The sequence below is a fragment of the Rhinoderma darwinii genome, chromosome 1, assembly GCF_050947455.1.
Source record: "Rhinoderma darwinii isolate aRhiDar2 chromosome 1, aRhiDar2.hap1, whole genome shotgun sequence".
NCBI classification, from domain to species: domain Eukaryota; kingdom Metazoa; phylum Chordata; class Amphibia; order Anura; family Rhinodermatidae; genus Rhinoderma; species Rhinoderma darwinii.
The window spans coordinates 349,525,047-349,545,592 of NC_134687.1; the positions used below are offsets into that span (position 1 = coordinate 349,525,047).

Below are 20,546 nucleotides of genomic sequence, written 5' to 3' on the forward strand. Positions count from 1 at the left end.
TTTAATGAATGTGTAGAGCAGTTGTATGAAATAGAAAAAAGAAGTTATGTAAAAAAGGGTATGATTTTTTATTTTATTTTTATTTACTTTTTTCCAATGAAATGCTATCTAAGGGTATGTTCACATGAAATTCTGCCTGGAAAATCAGTTCCGTTTTTTTATAAGTGGTTTTGCACCACAGGCGTTTTTGTACGTGATTTTTGCCGCGTTTTTTTATGTGGTTTTTACTTATTTCTTCAACCGGCAAAGGGAAAAATCGCGAGCGTTTTTTTTTACATAAAACGTGTCAAAAAAAATGTCGGCCATTCGCGGCATTTTTTCCGTCTCCCATTGATTTCAATGGGGTTTTTAAGGAGGAAAATATCTCAAGATAGGGCATGTCGCTTCTCCCCCCACCCCCCCAGCGTTTTTTTCTGCTCACGGGGAAAAAACGCCAACGCCTCCACCTCCCATTGGAAACAATGGGAGGCTATTCCGGCCATTTTTTGCCACGGTTTCCGTGGCAAAAAAACATGTAAAAAAAAACCTCATTGTGAACAGGGCCTTAGTGATCTTGGAGTTTGGTATGCTAAATAAAATCAAAACCTACTAGTGACAATTCCTCCTTAACAAGCTTCACGGAGGAAAAAGGTGGTGACAGCGTATTTCTCCAAGATGACCAATCTTGTTTATAAGGGTATGTTCACACGTAGAGTCAAAAACATCTCAAAATACGGAGCTGTTTTCAAGGGAAAACAGCCCCTGATTTTCAGACTTTTTTTGAGCAACTCGCGTTTTTCGCTGCGTTTTTTACGGCCGTTTTTGGAGCTGTTTTCATTGGAGTCTTTGAGAAAACGGCTCCAAAAACGTCCCAAGAAGTGTCCTGCACAGTGTCCTTTTGACAGCGACGCGTAAAATGACAGGTCGTCGGCACAGTACTTCGTAAGACCCATTGAAAGTAATGGGCAGATGTTTGCCGACGTATTGGAGCCGTTTTTTCAGATGTAATTCGAGGCGTAAAACGCCTCCATTACGTCTGAAAATAGGTTGTGTGAACCCAGCCTTAAGGGTCCTGAAAGGACACCTGGTTAGGGGTTTCATAACCCCTCTAATGGAAAATTGAAAATCTAAAGTATTAGGTGCCAATACCAAATCCCTTAGTACATCGGTTACCTGGCTTGTGGAACTTGACCAGTTCTAGTAAATATTAGTGCAGATCTGTATGGAACTAGTTCTACTAATAGTCTTTTTGCATTGTGCGCGTCGCTGGATTTGACATCATATACGTGTCTGTGAATGCTTTTATTGTTAATCATGCTGACTGTGCATATTATTTAGGCTTTACCTGTTTTTTTAAATATGCAAACCTGCATAATCCTATGTCTTAACTTTTTTTGCACATTAATTTACTATCTTCACTTTTGTTTTTAGATCTTGAATAGTTTGAGTTTAACATATATTTCTGCTGTTAGAGTTTTACAATCAAAGTTAGAAGGATTAGATCTTGAGTGGCAAGTAATGCATAGGAAGTGCTATAGCAAGGTTTCAAGCTGGCCATATATGTATTAATTCACCTCCGATTCCACAAACGTTCCGATACTTTATATGCTGATATTAAAGGGGCATAAGATCAGAATGGTTAACCCATTTTTCAGATTTTAATGTACAACGTTATTGTCTCAACAATCATTAGAAATTCATTGTTTGGTCATCTATTTAGCAATGTTTCATATCTGCTATCCGTCAAACGATTTATGCTTATATACCCCAATGTCAATCGCATAAACGATCATTAACGCGATCAACAAGCGTTTTATTGCTATTCGTTTAATCGCTACACCTCACATTCATATTAAGCGATTATCGTCCTTGCTAGCTCATTAGCATTTGAATCTGACCGATAATCTTGGGCTTTTTGTGGCTTGTCCATACGATGAACCTCACGCTCCCCAACCAGGCTTCCACCAAACCGTTTGTCCAAATGTTACTTTTGCAGAATGGCTTAAAGAGAATTTATCACTTGTAAAGGGGACCTGTTTTATTTGAAAACTCATTAGCCCCTTAAGAAATATGTTATTACATTTTTTTTTTTAAAGATACCTCAGTATATGGCTTAGTTTCTCTATGCCAATTACCTCACTCACTGCAGGAGTCCGGTCCTAAACTTCCAAGTAGGGATATCCTGGCATCCCCTGCATCCTCCCACAACCCCCCATGGCAGCATCCAAGCGCAGAATGCAAGATCTCACACGCGGAGTCAAAAACGGCTGAAAATTATGGAACGGTTTTCATAGAAAATAGCCTCTGATTTTCAGGCATTTTTAAAGCTGAAAATGAAGCTACTTTTAATTTGGCGCTTCTTTTGAGACTTCTTTTCAGGCTTCCTTTGAGGCGTTTTTCAGTGTTCAATGTAAAATCAGCTCCAAAAAACGCCTCAAGAAGTGACATGCTGCTTCTTTTTACGGAGCGTCTTTTTACGCTCCGTTTTTGAAAAAGCGGCGTAAAAAGACGCCCCGTATGAACTAAATGCTGTTTTTCCCATTGATTTCAATGGGCAGATGTTTGTAGGCGTTCAGCTTCTGTATTTTTAGGCATTTTTCGAGGCGTAAATTGCCTGAAAACACTGCGTTTGAACATACCCTTATTGCGAGATCTGGCGTTCTGTCTCAAAAAAGGTCTGTTTACTGTATTTATATTGCAATTAAAGATCCTTAGCTGCTGTATTAAAGAGTCTCTGTCACCAGATTATAAGTGCCCTATCTCTTACATAATCTGATCGCCGCTGGTCAGCGTCATACACTTCTCCGTACAATGCCCAGTTGGTAAAAAGTAAAAACACGCCCAGTTGTCTATTAAGAAAGTAATTAGCATAAATCTAAAATTGCGCATAACTTGCTAAAAAATTATAGTTTTTCAAAATAAAAACCACTGTTATCTACATTACAGCACCGATCACATTATGTAGGAGATAGGGCACTTATAATCTAGTGACAGAGCCTCACGCTAACCAGCAATAATTTTAAAAAAAGGTGCCCCTTACAGGTGATAGATCCGCATTAAAGCATGTGTCATGAAATTATATTTTTTTTTTATCAAATTGCTTTTAGTATGATATTAAAATAAATTTTATTTATTTCTGTTCTTGTGTTCAACTTTTTACTTTTTTCTTACTTTTACTTCTCTATGGGGCTGCCATTTTTTTTTCATCTCTGTATGTGTCGATTAACGACACATACAGAGATGGAATACGGCACATACAACCCTATAGAGAATGCGAACGGGAGCTGTTCCATTCACTGCAGCGTACGCCGTCTGCGTGGGAACGGCGCATGTGCCGCTCCCACACAGACCAAAAGGAAGGTCTTTGGCAGAGCGAAATCCGGCGCCATTTTCATGTGGACTGGAAGCCGCTGCCGGACAGTAAGATGACACATTCCCTTTAAGGCAGACTTTCTAGGTGATGTGGCACTAGTTGCACAATTACAAACCTTTTATTAGTTTTATCTCACTATAGTCTCATCACAATCATTGGTTTTTAAGGCCTTTTACACAGGCCAACTATCGGATGAACGGGCACTGTTTCTTAATCATTTCCCTGTGTAAACGCTCGTTCCTTGGCTGATCACATCTTTTATGCGGCCAGAAAAATGGTCGCTAGTCGGTAGCACATTTCTCCGTGTAAACCGTGGCTGTGCTGCCAACAAGTTGAACAATATATGGGGACGAACTATCGTATTAATGATCGTTTGTCCCCATACATTCCGATCATTGCCTTGAGGCAAGGCTTAATAGTAGAGCACAGAAAAAGCCAATACTCTGCAGTACGTGAGTATTGCAGTTCATTGCATTAGCGATCTCACGATCGCAAAGTAAAGTCCCCTAGGGGGTTAAACAAAGTAAAAAAAATTAATAATAAAATGTAAATGGAGAAAACTAACGCCGATCGACATGCTGTGTAGAGCTGATCGGCGCTTATTTAATGGACAAAATATCTGCCCGTGTGAAAGGACTGTTTAGATACTATATGGAAATCCTATTTAATGACATTCAGAAAGCTAAAGATATTGTTCATTGTTCTCTGTTAGTAGAGATAGGGAAATTATCATGCGTCAAAAGAAATGTGTGCGCCGTATATTCAAAATTAGAAGGATAAATAAGTGTTTACTGAAATGCACCATAATAGAGTAAGGGTATGTGCACACACACTAATTACGTCCGTAATTGACGGACGTATTTCGGCCGCAAGTCCCGGACCGACCACAGTGCAGGGAGCCGGGCTCCTAGCATCATAGTTATGTACGATGCTAGGAGTCCCTGCCTCGCTGCAGGACAACTGTCCCGTACTGTAATCATGTTTTCAGTACGGGACAGTTGTCCTGCAGCGAGGCAGAGACTCCTAGCGTCGTACATAACTATGATGCTAGGAGCCCGGCTCCCTGCAGTGTGTTCGGTCCGATACTTGCGGCCGAAATACGTCCGTCAATTACGGACGTAATTAGTGTGTGTGCACATACCCTAAGAAGTACTAAAACATTTCACATAACAACCTGGAACGCAGCACATCCATGCAGAACACCACAGACTTCTATAGTCGTCACAGTGTATTCTCTTACCTTTAGGGAGTTGAGTCTTCCTCTGCAAGCGTTTGTGTAGATTGCAGCACTGCCGTTTACATGGGCAAAGAGGATAGCAACTCCTTGCTCCGCTCTAACCTTTGTACTCCGCATCAGGTGTTAACATTTCTTTAGCAAAAGATTGACTAGTAGCTTCTTGTCCTGTATGGAACATAATCCAATCTCCAGCCAATAAGGAAGTAAGAGAACAGCCTGATTAGATCTTTCGCTTCCTGACCTTTGCGGAATAATCAGGTCAATGGCAGTAAGATCTATTACAGTACTTGATCTTTGAGGTTGTCTCATGAATATTTAATTAACAATTAAGGAGGTATGCCTATTTAGATGACTGTGCAATATCATGTACAAGTAATAGGGCAAATCATGCTTTAAATAGAAATACTTTTTGTACCTGTTAGATCTGATAGATTGAGTACCTTTATGAGACATCATGTGCAGGAACGCACAATGAATTCCGTAGAACCTCTTTTATTAGAACACTAGCTGTGCCCGCGACTTCGTACGTGCAGACAACTGAAAAACGTACCGATGCCATTTTTATTATAAGTATACTACTAGCCTTGGACCATATTTAAAACAATGTGAAAAAAAAAAAACAAAGACAATAAACAAACTTCAATTAAAAATAGTTTTCTTTCGGTTTCACTACGACAACGCTTCCCTGTAAACAATGTTAGCCGTAGAACCACCAGGGATGTGTGCGTAAAGATTGGTGGAGTTGCTAACACGAGAGAGAGCCACATAGAGCTGGCCGTGCGCAAAGCAACTGACACTGAGGTCCACGCCCGCATTGTGCAGCGTTTGGCCCTGCGCTTTGTTGATGATCATAGCGTAACATAAGCTGACAGGAAACTACACGTTTAAAACTGAAGGGAAAATTATTTTGAATGAGGGGGATTCGGGGTATAAAAACGCTATCACCTGCGCCGCATCCTGTTAAAATCACAGCTTCTATCACGTTTTGTTGTAGATTTGTGATTTTTAGTCTGGTGCCGTTACATAGTTTTGGTGGGGTTACATTTTGAATGAGAATTATGGGGACGCCGACTTTTAAATAAATTTTGTGTGACGGAAGACCGGATGTGCTTAGGGAATTTAAAAATTCCACCCGATAGTTGGTAGCGTCTTCTTGTTCAATGACTGTTGATGGAGATATATTCTGCACTTTCCCCATGAACACACTCCAATATTTCAGCGTTTATTGTTGCTGCATGGCCGTTGCGAGAGGTCAAAATAGCCAAGAGTTTTCATGATTTGTTATTTGCGTTGGGTCACCATACACAGAAGAAATGAGGTCTTGCAGTGATGTAACAGTACAACATAAATTATCAGGCAAAATAACTTCCCCTTCTTCTTGCGGATACGTGCCATCACCAATATTTAGTAATAAATCTGAAAGCTCTTGTGCATTTGGGTTGCCTCCTGTTCGCGCACGCATATTTATAGTTAAATGCATCGGTATAATGTTGCGCCACAGACTTGAGCTCTTTAGGCAGACTGTAATTTCATCTGCCCTCGTTCTTCGTGGTATGACTGGCAAAGTCTGCCTAATATCACCACAGAAAAGCATTGTCATACCACCCATGGGCCGGTCATTTTGTCTGATATCTCGCAAGGTTCTATCTACCGCTTCTACCGCTTTAAGGTTTGCCATAGTGCACTCGTCCCATATTACTAAGCAGCAATCGCGTAGAACCCTTGCTTTGTCCCTGTTTCTAGAAACATTACACACTGGGCTTTCCGTAAGATTCAAGTCAATCGGGATCTTGAACATTGTATGGGCGGTTTTGGCTCCGGGCAACAACGTGGCTGCTATGCCTGATGAAGCGACAGCAAGAGCAATTTTGCTTTGATTGCGTATTTGAGCCAAGATGACTTTGGTGAGAAATGTTTTTCCCGTCCCACAGGGTGCATCTAAAAACAGGATTTCTCCCAAAGTACCATCTACGCTATGACACACGCGATCGATATCATACGCTGTTCCGTTGTCAGACTCGAGACACCATTTTGCAATGTTTCGGCCAGTTCGGCTGGATTATAGTTTATTTCCGCCGTGTACTCCCTGTTAATGCGTTCCCCTTTGTGACAACTTGGGGTCAATTTAACTCACAGGATCGCCATCTCCCGGGTGAGATGGTTGACACATATGGAAAGTTCACTCCAACTCCTTTAATAAAAGGTTTAAACCAGCCGCAGCTAGCTTTATTGTCTTCACTACAGCAATCAGTGTTACAAAAATAAACATACAAAATAAACCCTAGGCCGTCCAGCCCCTAACTAACACATTCAGTGTCCCTCACTACGAGACACTGAGCCTTGTGCCCAGCACCTCAAAACCTTCACAGCTTTACCTCACACGGTGGTGACTCTCACAGACTAGCATTCCTGTCTTCCCCAGACTGAGAGCCCTGTGTGAACTGCACACACCTGAATTATAGAGCCGTCTCAGGTGAAGCCTAACTAGGCTCATCAGACAGCCCAAGACATGGACTGTCTGTATGGAGTGGAAGCCTGCCCTTCTCCTTCACACTCCAGCAAACTAGGCCCTATTCCGGACTTTACACCGAAGCAACAGCAGAGAAAACCCTCTCTGCTGTACATGCTCCCTGGTTGCTTAAAACCTGACAGTTTCTGCACTGTCCAGTAGCTGCACTGCTACACCATCTAAAGCTGGTGCGGGCATACCATATTGAGAGACCGGATTACCCCCTATAGATGTAACTGTCTTGGATAGCCAGCAAATATCGATTCATATTACTTTCACGCAACGTGTCGTTCAGTTCGTGGTTATTGTTTAGTTGTGCATTCCTGAAAAAGTCTTCAACTAATTTTTCCTGATATTTTTGCCACAACTGTGCAGCATCCGAAAGTCCACAAAAAAACAGCAAAATGGCAAACAAATGAGGCAAGCGATGTGGACTCTCGATGACGCGTTCTTCGGCCAAAGCACCATCCCAATGCTGATCACCATCTAGCAAGTGATGCACTCGGCAAGCAGCCTGGCAAGTAGAATATTCAATATCGTCAACCTTTCGCAATTCGGCAAAAGAAGTAGGTCCTCGCACTGTATGTAGAAGTAAGCATAAGTAATAGCATTCGGAGTTGTTGGGATTCACCGTATAGACTCTTCCTATGACGTGTTCTTTTAAAATGCTGAGCTCGCCATTCACAGCTGTTCCACGTCTTCTACGGTTGAAAATACCTTGCTGCTTATTATAAGTATATGACGGAACTTCGTTATATAACAGTGTTTTTGCGAAATCATCTGTTTCACAAAGTTGAAAGTATGCCAGCAAAGTGGTTTGTCTCGGGTTTTCTAACCGCTCTGCCACATTTTCAGGGATGAAGTACACCCGTTGCCCGCCTTCAAGGTGAACATCAAGATGCATCACTGGCGGATGTCTCTTGTGAATGGGGAAGCCCAAAATGCGCCAAAATGTCTCAGAAGAGCTTATATATCGGCCAGATTGGAACCTCGTGACTTTGTCGTATTCATTATTCTTTCTCAATGCAAACGTGGCCTGGTCACTACCCTTGTTGATGTATTTACATATATATTTGATTTCTTCGACGCTGTTACATATTTCAACGTCGATTGTCCAAAACAATTTCTTGACCATGTAACCTGACTGTAGCTGTGAAATCACCTTGTAGGATGATTTTCGACGCTACAACGGGTACCTGTTTTCCCCTGACATTGTTTGCTCTAATAGCGCTCTTGGGTATCTTTTAGAGCAATGACCCTCCTGCATGCAAGGAGAGTTTCTATTTAAAGCGCCGCACGGCCCATGAACCATGTGCGTCTTTACAATTTCGTGCAATATCGGATCCTCTTTCCGGTCAGGAAATTCAGCACTTATGACCGTGTCAACCGCATAGTGACTAATTTTTTCTTGCAGCCGCAGGAGAATGTGGGCGTGTGGCAAGCCACGCTTTTGCCACTCAACGCTGTACATGAAACAAAGAGCTTAACCGGAAACTTTTTTTGTTTTGTGATCAGGTCGATCATCAACTTTAGTCTTAAGTGGAAAACTCTGGCTATAATATCATGCCTATCATAAATTGCCTATCCTGCGAGAAGTTCTTGGGAAATTTCGTACCGCTTTGGATTAGTTGTGAACGTTATGAAAAGGTCAGGCTGGCCGTATTTTCGGACGTAGCAAGGTGTACATTCAATCATGTAACTCGGACCACCGGTAAACCTGGATGGCAGGATAACTAATCGCCATAAGTTTTCCACGTTATTATCTTGTTGCATGGCGTCTCGCAGATGCACGTAATCCTCAGCACGTAAATGTGTTTGGTTAGTGCGTATGTACACTAAACGCTCCGTCTCTATTTTCGCATACAAGTACACAATAAATTGGCTGAACAATCCTCGAAATCGGTGCAAATAGATAAAACGATTACGCCTTATCTGCAGCAGGTATGAATAAAATTGCTGGGCTGATATGTTTATGAAAATTTGTTACCCTAGTAGTAGGATTAACTAGGTAGAGTCCAAAATTGTACCCATCTTCTCCGTGGCAATAAATTAAAGGATATTGCAGGGCGTTGTAAGCTCTGTGTGTTTTGAAAATGCGTTGCAGTTGTTCGTTGTGAGTCACGCCTAGCGCACTCCTGATCAACTAAAACCACTGCAACTTCATCTGTGACGGGGGTGTTATACTTGGCGCAGTGTTCAGCAACAGGACGTCTATCTGCGCTAATGATCATTTTGTAATCATTGCTTTGCCCCTGCGGAATAGACTGTAACGCAGCTTTGAAACTATGCACGTACGGATTCACCTGATGCAGCATGTTTTGAAGTGGAGATATAAGGTTACTATTTAGTTGTGGAAAGTTCTGATTTATGATATTGGCCTGTTCATTGTAATCTGATACGAAATAAATCGGAAGAAATTGTGGCTCATCTTGTGATAGCAAAGATCCGATGAGATGGTAAACTTGGCCTTGCACCTTGAAGGTTGGCATTAATGGTCCCTCCGTAATTAGTTTTGCCCCAAAAGATGTCATTTGGAATGCACTGTTATATAAACGGATACTGTCTAAGAAGTGTTTTGATTGTGGATGGTCACCATTTAACCCCTACCCGCACCAGAACGTAACTGCCCGTCGTTGCGGGAGGTTACTTCCCGCACGAGGATGTACAGTTACTGAGTTTTTCCCGGTGCACACTGTCGGCGACAGTGTGCACCGGGAACCGGGAGGTCAGCTGTCATCGACAGCTGACACTCCCCTCTTGCCGGCCAGCGGTCCTTTGCCGCTGATTTCGGCGAATTAACGCCTTAAATTCGGCGATCGGGTGCAATCGACGAATTTTGGGGGTTTCTAACATATCGGCAGACCCCGGTCCGAAATCGCGGGGTTTGCAAGATAGTTACTATGGCAAACGGAAGCCAAACAATGGCTTCCGGGTCTGCCATGGACGGTAGCCCATCAGGACCAACCTTCGGCTGGTCCTGATAGGCTTCCTGTCAGAGTGACAGGAAGTCACTGTGTCGTTCCCGATGGCACACTGTCGGCGACAGTGTGCATCGGGAACTTGGAGATCAGCTGTCCCCGACAGCTGACACACCAGTGTTGCCGATCAGCGGCTCATCGCCGCTGATTTCGGCAATTAACCAGTTACATGCGGGGCTCGATTGCGATCTCCGCATGTAGCGGGTTTGTAGCGCATCAGCAGCCCCCATGCAATCGTGGGGGTTTCTGATGCTTGTGATGGCACCCGGGGGCCAGAAAACGGCCCCCAAGTCTGCCATGTATGTCAGCCTATGAGGATCAGCCTCTGCTGATCCTCGTAGACCAACTGTCAGAGTGACTGTGACGTCACCTAGGTAGTGTAATGTATTCTAGCAGCGATCAGAGCTGCAGGTCAAAAAAATAAAGTGTAAAAAGTAAAAGAAAAGTTAATAAACAAAAATATAAAGTGTAAAAAGTAAAAAAAAAGTTAATAAAAATGTTTTATAAAAGTGTAAGAATAAAAGGTTTTGTTTTCCTATAATAAGTCATTTATTATAGGGAAAAAATGAAAACGTTAAAAAAAAGTACACATTTGGTATCACCGTGTTCGTAACGACCCAAACTATGAAACTATACTGTTAATTTTTCCGCACGGTGAACGCCGCAAACAAAATGAACGGAAAACTGTCAGCATCGCTATTTTTTGGTCACCACCCCTCCCAAGATATAGAATAAAAAGTTATCAAAAAGTCGCATTTACCCCAAAATGGTACCAATAAAAACTACAACCCGTCCCGCAAAAAAGAAGACCTCCCACAGCTTTATTGACGAAAAAATAAAAAACTTACGGCTCAGAATAGCGTGTCTCAGAAAATTAATAATTTTATAGAAACGGAATTTTATTGTGCAAACACTGCAAAACTTTAAAAAAACTATACACATATGGTATCGCCGTAATCGTACCGACCGGCAGAATAAATTAAAACGTAATTTATTGCGCACGGTGAACGCTGTAATAAATAAAGAATTTAAAGCGCCAAAATCGCTGTTTTTTGGTCACCTTAGCTCTAAAAAAGATCCCGTGGGGCCAAAATGCTCCCTATACCCCTTGAAAAATTCCTTGAGGGGTGTAGATTCCAAAATAGGGTCACTTTTGGGGGGTTTCCACTGTTTTGGTCCCTCCGGGGCGTTGCAAACCCGACACGGCACTGAAAACCAATCCAGCAAAATCTGCGCTCCAAAATCCAAAAGGCCCTCGTTCCCTCCTGAGCCCTGCTGTGGGTTCAAACATCAGTTTACGACCACATATGGGGTATTGCCGTAATCGGGAGAAATTGCTTTACAAATGTTGGGGTGCTTTTTCTCCTTTATTCCTTGTAAAAATGAAAAAATTCTATGTTTCCACAGAAAAATAGGTGATTTTCATCTTCACAGACTAATTCCACTAAATTCTGCAAAAAAACTGTGGGGTCAAAATGCTAAGTATACCCCTAGAAAAATGCCTTGAGGGGTGTAGTTTTCAAAATGGGGTCACTTTGGGGGGGTTTCGACTGTTTAGGTACCACAAGACCTCCTCAAACCTGACATGGTGCCAAAAATATATTCCTAAAAAAAGGAGGCCCCAAAATCCTCTAGGTGCTCCTTTGCTTCTGCGGCCTGTGTTTCAGTCCATTAGGACACTAGGGCCACATGTTGGATATTTCTAAAATCTGCAGAATCTGGGCAATAAATATTGAGTTGCGTTTCCCTGGTAAAACCTTCTGTGTTACAGATTTTTTTTTATTACAAATGAATTTTGGCCAAAAAAATGAAATTTGTTTATTTCACCTCTACTTTGCCTTAATTCCTGTGAAACGCCTAAAGGGTTAAAATACTTTCTGAATGTGGTTTTGAATACCTTGAGGGGTGCAGTTTTCAAAATGGGGTGACTTCTGGGGACTTTCTAATATATAAGGCCCTCAAAGCCACTTCAGAACTGAACTGGTCCGTGAAAAAATGGCCTATTGAAATTTTATTGAAAATATGAGAAATTGCTGCTAAAGTTCTAAGCCTCGTAACGTCCTAGAAAAATGAAAGTACGTGAAAATAAATGATGCAAACATAAAGTAGACATATGGGGGATGTTAACTAGTAACTATTTTGTGTGGTATTACTATCTGTTTTACAAGCAAATACATTTAAATTTAAAAAAATGCAAATCTTTGCTAAAATTTGAAGTTTTTCACAAATAAATATTGAATTTATCGACCAAATTTTTTCACTCTCCTAAAGTACAATATGTCACGAGAAAACAGTCTCAGAATCACTTGGATAGGTAAAAGCGTTCCGGAGTTATTACCACATAAAGTGACACATGTCAGATTTGAAAAAATCATCTGTGTCCACAAGGCCAAAACAGGCAGTGTCCTAAAGGGGTTAAAAGTTGTTTTATAAGCTCTGGAGGTTCTTGACATTTTTCAATGTGAACTTTACCACTTGAACAACAGATTCCAGAAAAAAACAGCGATTCCTCAACATTTTGGGTGGTTTTGTTTTTACGACGTTCACCGTACGGTAAAAACGGCATGTTAACTTTATTCTGCGGGTCAATACGATTACAGCGATACCAAATTTATATACTTTTCTTTATGTTTTACTACTTTTACAAGGAAAAAACTGATTGTTAAATATAAAATTTGAGTTTTGTCACCATATTCTGAGAGCCATAACGTTCGTATTTTTCTGTCGATTTAGCCGTGTGAGGGCTTATTTTTTGCGGGGCAAGCTGCAGTTTATATTGGTACCATTTTGGGATACGTGAGACTTTTTGATCACTTTTTATTTCATTTTTTGTGGGAGAAGGAGGGACCAAAAAACAGCAATTCTGATGTTTTTTTATTTTTTTTCTTACGGCGTTTACCGTGCGACTAAATAATGATATATTGTAATACTTCAGACTTTTACGGACGCGTCGATACCAGTTATGTTAGCTTTTTATTTTTTTTACGTTGTGCTTGAGGGAAAATGGGAAAAGGTCTTTTTTTTTAGCTTTTAATTTTTTTTATTTTTTTTAATTTGTTAAAAAAACACTTTATTTTGCTATTTTTTACTTGTCTCCCTAGGGGACTTTAATCAGCGATCGTTAGATCGCTTGCACGATATACTGCAATACTAATGTATTGCAGTATATCGCGATTCTGACAATCTCCTATGAAGCCCTGCCGGAGTACAAAGATGGCGGACCTGGGGGACTTTGTCAGGCCCCCAGCCAGCCGTGCCAACCAACGGCTCCCCCCGATCTCGCCGCAAGGGGGGGGGGCGTTGGGACGTTATAGCGGATCGCCCCCCTGTTTTTAGTCATTTAAATGCCGCGATCGCTATTGAACGCGGCATTTAACGGGTTAAACAAGTGGGATCGCGCTCGAACGGGATCCCACTCGTTACCTGGAAGTGTCGGCTGTATTACTGTATTACACAGCCGACACATTCGCTCTATGGAGCGGTCTCAGCCCGTGAGCCCACTCCATATTCCCCCACCCGGTGTGTGCCGTATATATACGGTGGATGTCGGGAAGGGGTTCAATTTGCACATCTTCTGATTGAGTGAACCGATTGCCATGAAATAAAAACTAAATGTCACTTCAAGTTGACCCCTATGTTTTTCTAAAAACTCCATCCGAATTGGGTCAGTAGTTTTTACGTGATGCGTGCACAAACAGACAAAAATTCAAAAAATGATCTTAATGCATTCTATCACTTATCCTTCATCCCCCCCACAATTATTTTTTCCATAATGGGGAAGGCGCTGAAGTATTTTGATGTGAGCATTTCCTTAGAATACACAGGCTACTTTCCCTCACCATAATGCTAACTTAAAACTTAAATCTGGACAGTATGAATTTGGGGAGCGTACAGTAGTTGTTGTTCTGTGGGGCGATTTATGTGAGTTAAGAGGTTTATCCAGACCGCTGCTTCTTGAAGTGAACATATTGTCCTGATATGATCTGGATCGGAGTTGGGGACAGCCAATCAATCTCGCCAATATCATCTAATACAATCACAAGAGCTTGCTAGTCAAATGTTTGTATCTGTTGTTGATAAAAAGCTTTGAGGGTTTTATCTTTCCAGTACCCTCGCTGACATTTTGTTCATTCTTTTTATCAGTATGTAAACGTCATGGTTGTTTTATGGTGTTACAGAAAAGAAGATCATATTCGAGCTGTGGAGGAGGACATCGAACATGAGAAACGAGCGGCTGAAGACATTATTAAAAATATGCCAGAGGAGAAGCAATCTATATACTTCACTATGAAAGCAAAGAATGAGCAGCTTTTAAAGGTGCGACTTGTGAGGAGACTTGTCTATAAAATATATATTCATTGTTTCAAACATACCAACATGTTTTAGTGTGTACATTGCAACTAGCAAAATAATAGAAATAGTCATCTGGATCTGGTTACACAACCTGTGTAACTAGTTAGCACACGAAGGAGACCACGCAGTCGACACGCCATGAATATTACCTCGCTAATCGATCACAACTTTGATAAGTTGGCATCATTTTATATGGAATATTCCAAATAGGGATAACCGTATTAAGATCATTTACTTTCCCAAATTGCTGCATATAATTATTTAGAGCTACCATTCAGGAAGTTGGAATAGCAGGATGACCACCCTTGCGGTTACATTAGCTGTAATAGTGAGAATATTGGATGTCATCCAGGTTTCCAAACACAGATGTAACTAATAAAAAGTTAAATATTAAACCCTTAAAGGGGTTCTCCAGGAATTTTATACTAATGGGGCTATTCATAGGATAGGTCCTCAGTATCCGATCTATAGGGGACCGACTGCAGGGACCCCCGCTGATCAGTTGACTGAAGGGGCCACGGCAACGAACGCTTTGGACTCTTCAGTATTTACCAGCCATAGCGCCGTACACCTTAGTAGCGGCTGTGCCTGGAATTGCTGCTCAATCCCCTTTGCTTAACCTATTGCTAAATAGTGACCCCGGCATGATCAAAGGGAACAAAAATGTAAAAGCAAGGAAGTTCTCCCAAAATAGAAAGACAATGTAGAGTTATCAGATGATCTACTGTATATCTGACTCACCCAGGGAGTGAAGGGTGTCCCAGGATAATGGACACTAGCCACTAAACCTAAAGGGTCTGAATTACTATCAATGTAAGGTGAAGGTGACCTCCCAATTCATATGAACATCTAAAAGCTAGAGGGCGCTGGTGTATAAACCTGGACCAGATTCAGCCGGGAGTAGTAGGGTCATATAAATGCAGCAGGAAAAAAAAAAGAACAATAAGCACTCCGGAAACTATACAATAATAGTAAATGAAGCCAATGTAGATAAAGACTATGAACACCATAAATTGGATATGTACAGTGAAGGAAATAAGTATTTGATCCCTTGCTGATTTTGTAAGTTTGCCCACTGTCAAAGACATGAACAGTCTAGAATTTTTAGGCTAGGTTAATTTTACCAGTGAGAGATAGATTATATAAAAAATAAAAAAAAAACAGAAAATCACATAGTCAAAATTCTATATATTTATTTTGCACAGAGAAATAAGTATTTGATCCCCTACCAACCATTAAGAGTTCAGCCTCCTCCAGACCAGTTACACGCTCCAAATCAACTTAGTGCCTGCATTAAAGACAGCTGTCTTACATGGTCACCTGTATAAAAGACTCCTGTCCACAGACTCAATTAATCAGTCTGACTCTAACCTCTACAACATGGGCAAGACCAAAGAGCTTTCTAAGGATGTCAGGGACAAGATCATAGACCTGCACAAGGCTGGAATGGGCTACAAAACCATAAGTAAGACGCTGGGTGAGAAGGAGACAACTGTTGGTGCAATAGTAAGAAAATGGAAGACATACAAAATGACTGTCAATCGACATCGATCTGGGGCTCCATGCAAAATCTCACCTCGTGGGGTATCCTTGAGCCTGAGGAAGGTGAGAGCTCAGCCGAAAACTACACGGGGGAAACTTGTTAATGATCTCAAGGCAGCTGGGACCACAGTCACCAAGAAAACCATTGGTAACACATTACGCCGTAATGGATTAAAATCCTGCAGTGCCCGCAAGGTCCCCCTGCTCAAGAAGGCACATGTACAGGCCCGTCTGAAGTTTGCAAATGAACATCTGGATGATTCTGAGAGTGATTGGGAGAAGGTGCTGTGGTCAGATGAGACTAAAATTGAGCTCTTTGGCATTAACTCAACTCGCCGTGTTTGGAGGAAGAGAAATGCTGCCTATGACCCAAAGAACACCGTCCCCACTGTCAAGCATGTGGAAACATGTTTTGGGGGTGTTTCTCTGCTAAGGGCACAGGACTACTTCACCGCCTCAATGGGAGAATGGATGGAGCCATGTACCGTCAAATCCTGAGTGACAACCTCCTTCCCTCCACCAGGACATTAAAAATGGCTCGTGGCTGGGTCTTCCACCACGACAATGACCCGAAACATACAGCCAAGGCAACAAAGGAGTGGCTCAAAAAGAAGCACATTAAGGTCATGGAGTGGCCTAGCCAGTCTCCAGACCTTAATCCCATCGAAAACTTATGGAGGGAGCTGAAGATGCGAGTTGCCAAGCGACAGCCTCGAAATCTTAATGATTTACAGATGATCTGCAAAGAGGAGTGGGCCAAAATTCCATCTAACATGTGTGCAAACCTCATCATCAACTACAAAAACCGTCTGACTGCTGTGCTTGCCAACAAGGGTTTTGCCACCAAGTATTAAGTCTTGTTTGCCAAAGGGATCAAATACTTATTTCTCTGTGCACAATGCAAATAAATATATATAATTTTGACAATGTGATTTTCTGGTTTTCTTTTTATATAATCTGTCTCTCACTGGTAAAATTAACCTAGCCTAAATTCTAGACTGTTCATGTCTTTGACAGTGGGCAAACTTACAAAATCAGCAAGGGATCAAATACTTATTTCCTTCACTGTATATTGGCACAATGACAAATACTATGATAAGTTGCAAAAATAGAAAAATATTTATAGACATAAACTTCACTTACATCATTAAAAGCATTTCAAATGGAATAGAGATACTCTATCCAACAATCTTAGGGGCTAAAACCATGATACGTGGATAACTTAAGCTCTTGTACAAAAACTATTCGGCTGCTATACAATGCGATTCTGAAAATGTAAAACGATACAAAGAATGTTGCGTCAATATAGCAGTAAGCATGCAAAGCAGAATATATCAATGTTTGGGGATAGTGAAGAAAAAACCGCCCCACGTGTATCGCCACCAATGTGGCTTCCTCAGGGAAACGGGTACAATGGTAAGATGCAAGTTTATATACAGCTTAAAGGGAATGTGTCGCTAGAAAAACATTTTTTTTTTTTTTGTAGTTAAACAGTTAGTATATAAATGATTACACATTGTTCTAATTTTTTTATTTATTTCACAAGTCAGGATATTATAAATTAAGATTCTAATTTATAACATTTCCATGTGCTGGTCACTAGAGGGAGCAATTCCCAAAATTGCAGCATTGGCATGTGGTAAGCAACCTCATTGCTTTATGCTGCAAAATTGGAGAAGACACACTCACTCTAGTGTGCTCAAACAATCCCCCCTCCTTTATCCTGGCTAGTGCCAGGAGAAAGGAGGGGATTGAATGTTCAAACCTCCTACACTGTGTGCCACCATTTTTGGAGCGAATGCACAGTGTAGGAGGATTAGATACAGTGCTAATCAGACAGTATAACACGAACATAATACACACATCACATACACAAACATAACTTACCTGCTGCTGCCTCCGCTCCTAGTCCTTGCTTCTGAACATATGGACGGAAGCCGCGACCGGAAGTTGTCATCTTACTGTCCGGCCGTGGCTTCCGGTCCACATGAAAATGGCGCTGGATGTCGCTCTGCCGAAGACCTTCCTTTTGGACTGTGTGGGAGCGGCGCATGCGCCGTTCCCACACAGACGGCGTACGCTATAGTGAATGGAACGGCTCCCGTTCGCATTCACTATGGGGATGTATGTGCCGTATTCCATCTCTGTATGTGTCGTTAATCGACACATACAGAGATGAAAGAAAAAAAGGCAGCCCCCATAGAGAAGTAAAAGAAAGAAAAAAGAAGTAAAACACAAATAAATGAAATGTATTTTAATAACATACTAAAAGCAATGACATAAAAAAAAATAATTTCCGTGACACCTTCCCTTTAATACATCTATGTTTAATTGGTTAAAGCTGTGTGCAGCCATGTGCTCAATTACTTTCCCCCTCCCAGGGCGTCATCACAATGCTCACCATGGTATCTATTTGTATGTATGCTCAGGATTGTTGAAATAAGCGCGTGGAGTAAACTCGCAAAATTCCGTTAAGTTTAAATCTAGCGCTATTATTATAGTAATGTATTATTATTATAGTATTGTTATAATAATTTGTATTATAGTGATATAGTTTTATTATAGTAATGTAGTATTGTTATAGTAATGTAGTATTGTTATAGTAATGTGCTATTGTTATTATAGTAATGTAGTATTGTTATAGCAATGTAGTACTGTTATAGTAATGTAGCATTGTTATAGTCATGTAGTATAATTACAGTAATGTAGTACTGTTATAGTAATGTAGTATTATTATAGTAATGTAGTATTGTTATAGTAATGTGCTATTGTTATTATAGTAATGTAGTATTGTTATAGCAATGTAGTACTGTTATAGTCATGTAGTATTGTTATTATAGTAATGTAGTATTATTATAGCAATGTAGTATTGTTATTATAGTAATGTAGTATTGTTATAGCAATGTAGTACTGTTATAGTAATGTAGCATTGTTATAGTCATGTAGTATAATTACAGTAATGTAGTACTGTTATAGTAATGTAGTATTGTTATAGTAATGTGCTATTGTTATTATAGTAATGTAGTATTGTTATAGCAATGTAGTACTGTTATAGTCATGTAGTATTGTTATTATAGTAATGTAGTATTATTATAGCAATGTAGTATTGTTATTATAGTAATGTAGTATTGTTATAGCAATGTAGTACTGTTATAGTAATGTAGCATTGTTATAGTCATGTAGTATAATTACAGTAATGTAGTACTGTTATAGTAATGTAGTATTATTATAGTAATGTAGTATTGTTATAGTAATGTGCTATTGTTATTATAGTAATGTAGTATTGTTATAGCAATGTAGTACTGTTATAGTCATGTAGTATTGTTATTATAGTAATGTAGTATTATTATAGCAATGTAGTATTGTTATTATAGTAATGTAGTATTGTTATAGCAATGTAGTACTGTTATAGTAATGTAGTATTATTATAGTAATGTAGTATTGTTATAGTAATGTGCTATTGTTATTATAGTAATGTAGTATTGTTATAGCAATGTAGTACTGTTATAGTCATGTAGTATTGTTATTATAGTAATGTAGTATTATTATAGCAATGTAGTATTGTTATTATAGTAATGTAGTATTGTTATAGCAATGTAGTACTGTTATAGTAATGTAGCATTGTTATAGTCATGTAGTATAATTACAGTAATGTAGTACTGTTATAGTAATGTAGTATTATTATAGTAATGTAGTATTGTTATAGTAATGTGCTATTGTTATTATAGTAATGTAGTATTGTTATAGCAATGTAGTACTGTTATAGTCATGTAGTATTGTTATTATAGTAATGTAGTATTATTATAGCAATGTAGTATTGTTATTATAGTAATGTAGTATTGTTATAGCAATGTAGTACTGTTATAGTAATGTAGCATTGTTATAGTCATGTAGTATAATTACAGTAATGTAGTACTGTTATAGTAATGTAGTATTGTTATAGTAGTTTAAATAACTAATTGATTATCAATAATTTTATATTGTATCAAATTTGAAAGTAATGCGGCCCGTCAACTTCACATTTTTTCTATGTACAGCCCATTTATCTGGCGTAGTTTGAGATCCCTGACCTATGGCTATAAGTTCAACGTCATTATTATGCATTGAATTAGCAGGCATTGGATGAGCGTTGGGAAGGAGAAAACAAAGGAAACTTTTCAAAGGGCAATCACGAGATTATAGACTATGTCTATTTTAATAGCGCACCTACGTATATAAGTTCAACATCATTATTATGCATAGAATTAGCAGAGATTGGATGAACATTGGGTGGGGAAAAATATATATATATATATATGATATTGTATGTATGTGCAACTAATGTGACCTATGATGATGTGTTACTGTGATAACTATACTAATCCCATATAAATAAACCTAGCTGTCACAGTCTGTGGGTATGTGGACTCACTAGGCCGCACCGCCGTAGTAGGGAGGCAGCTGGCCAAACAACAGGACACCCAATCACTACAAAGTCCAGCACAAGGCTACCTGCATAGTCCAGACAGTGGCAGAGGCTTTAGCACGGATGGAGGTGGGTGCAGCAGGTTGCGCCAGATGTAGCGGACAGCAGGT

The 20,546-nt window shown here is 40.1% G+C and overlaps 1 protein-coding gene across 2 annotated transcripts in view; it reads left to right on the forward strand.

Moving 5' to 3' along the window:
- The window catches only part of IFT74 (intraflagellar transport 74), a 150,645-nt gene that overhangs the window by 59,916 nt on the left and 70,183 nt on the right, over positions 1 to 20,546 (forward strand). For both annotated transcript variants that reach the window (XM_075826455.1, XM_075826465.1), the window contains exon 9: positions 14,255 to 14,393. In XM_075826455.1, the coding sequence (XP_075682570.1) occupies positions 14,255 to 14,393 (139 nt within the window). The remainder of the gene's footprint in view (positions 1 to 14,254; positions 14,394 to 20,546) is intronic.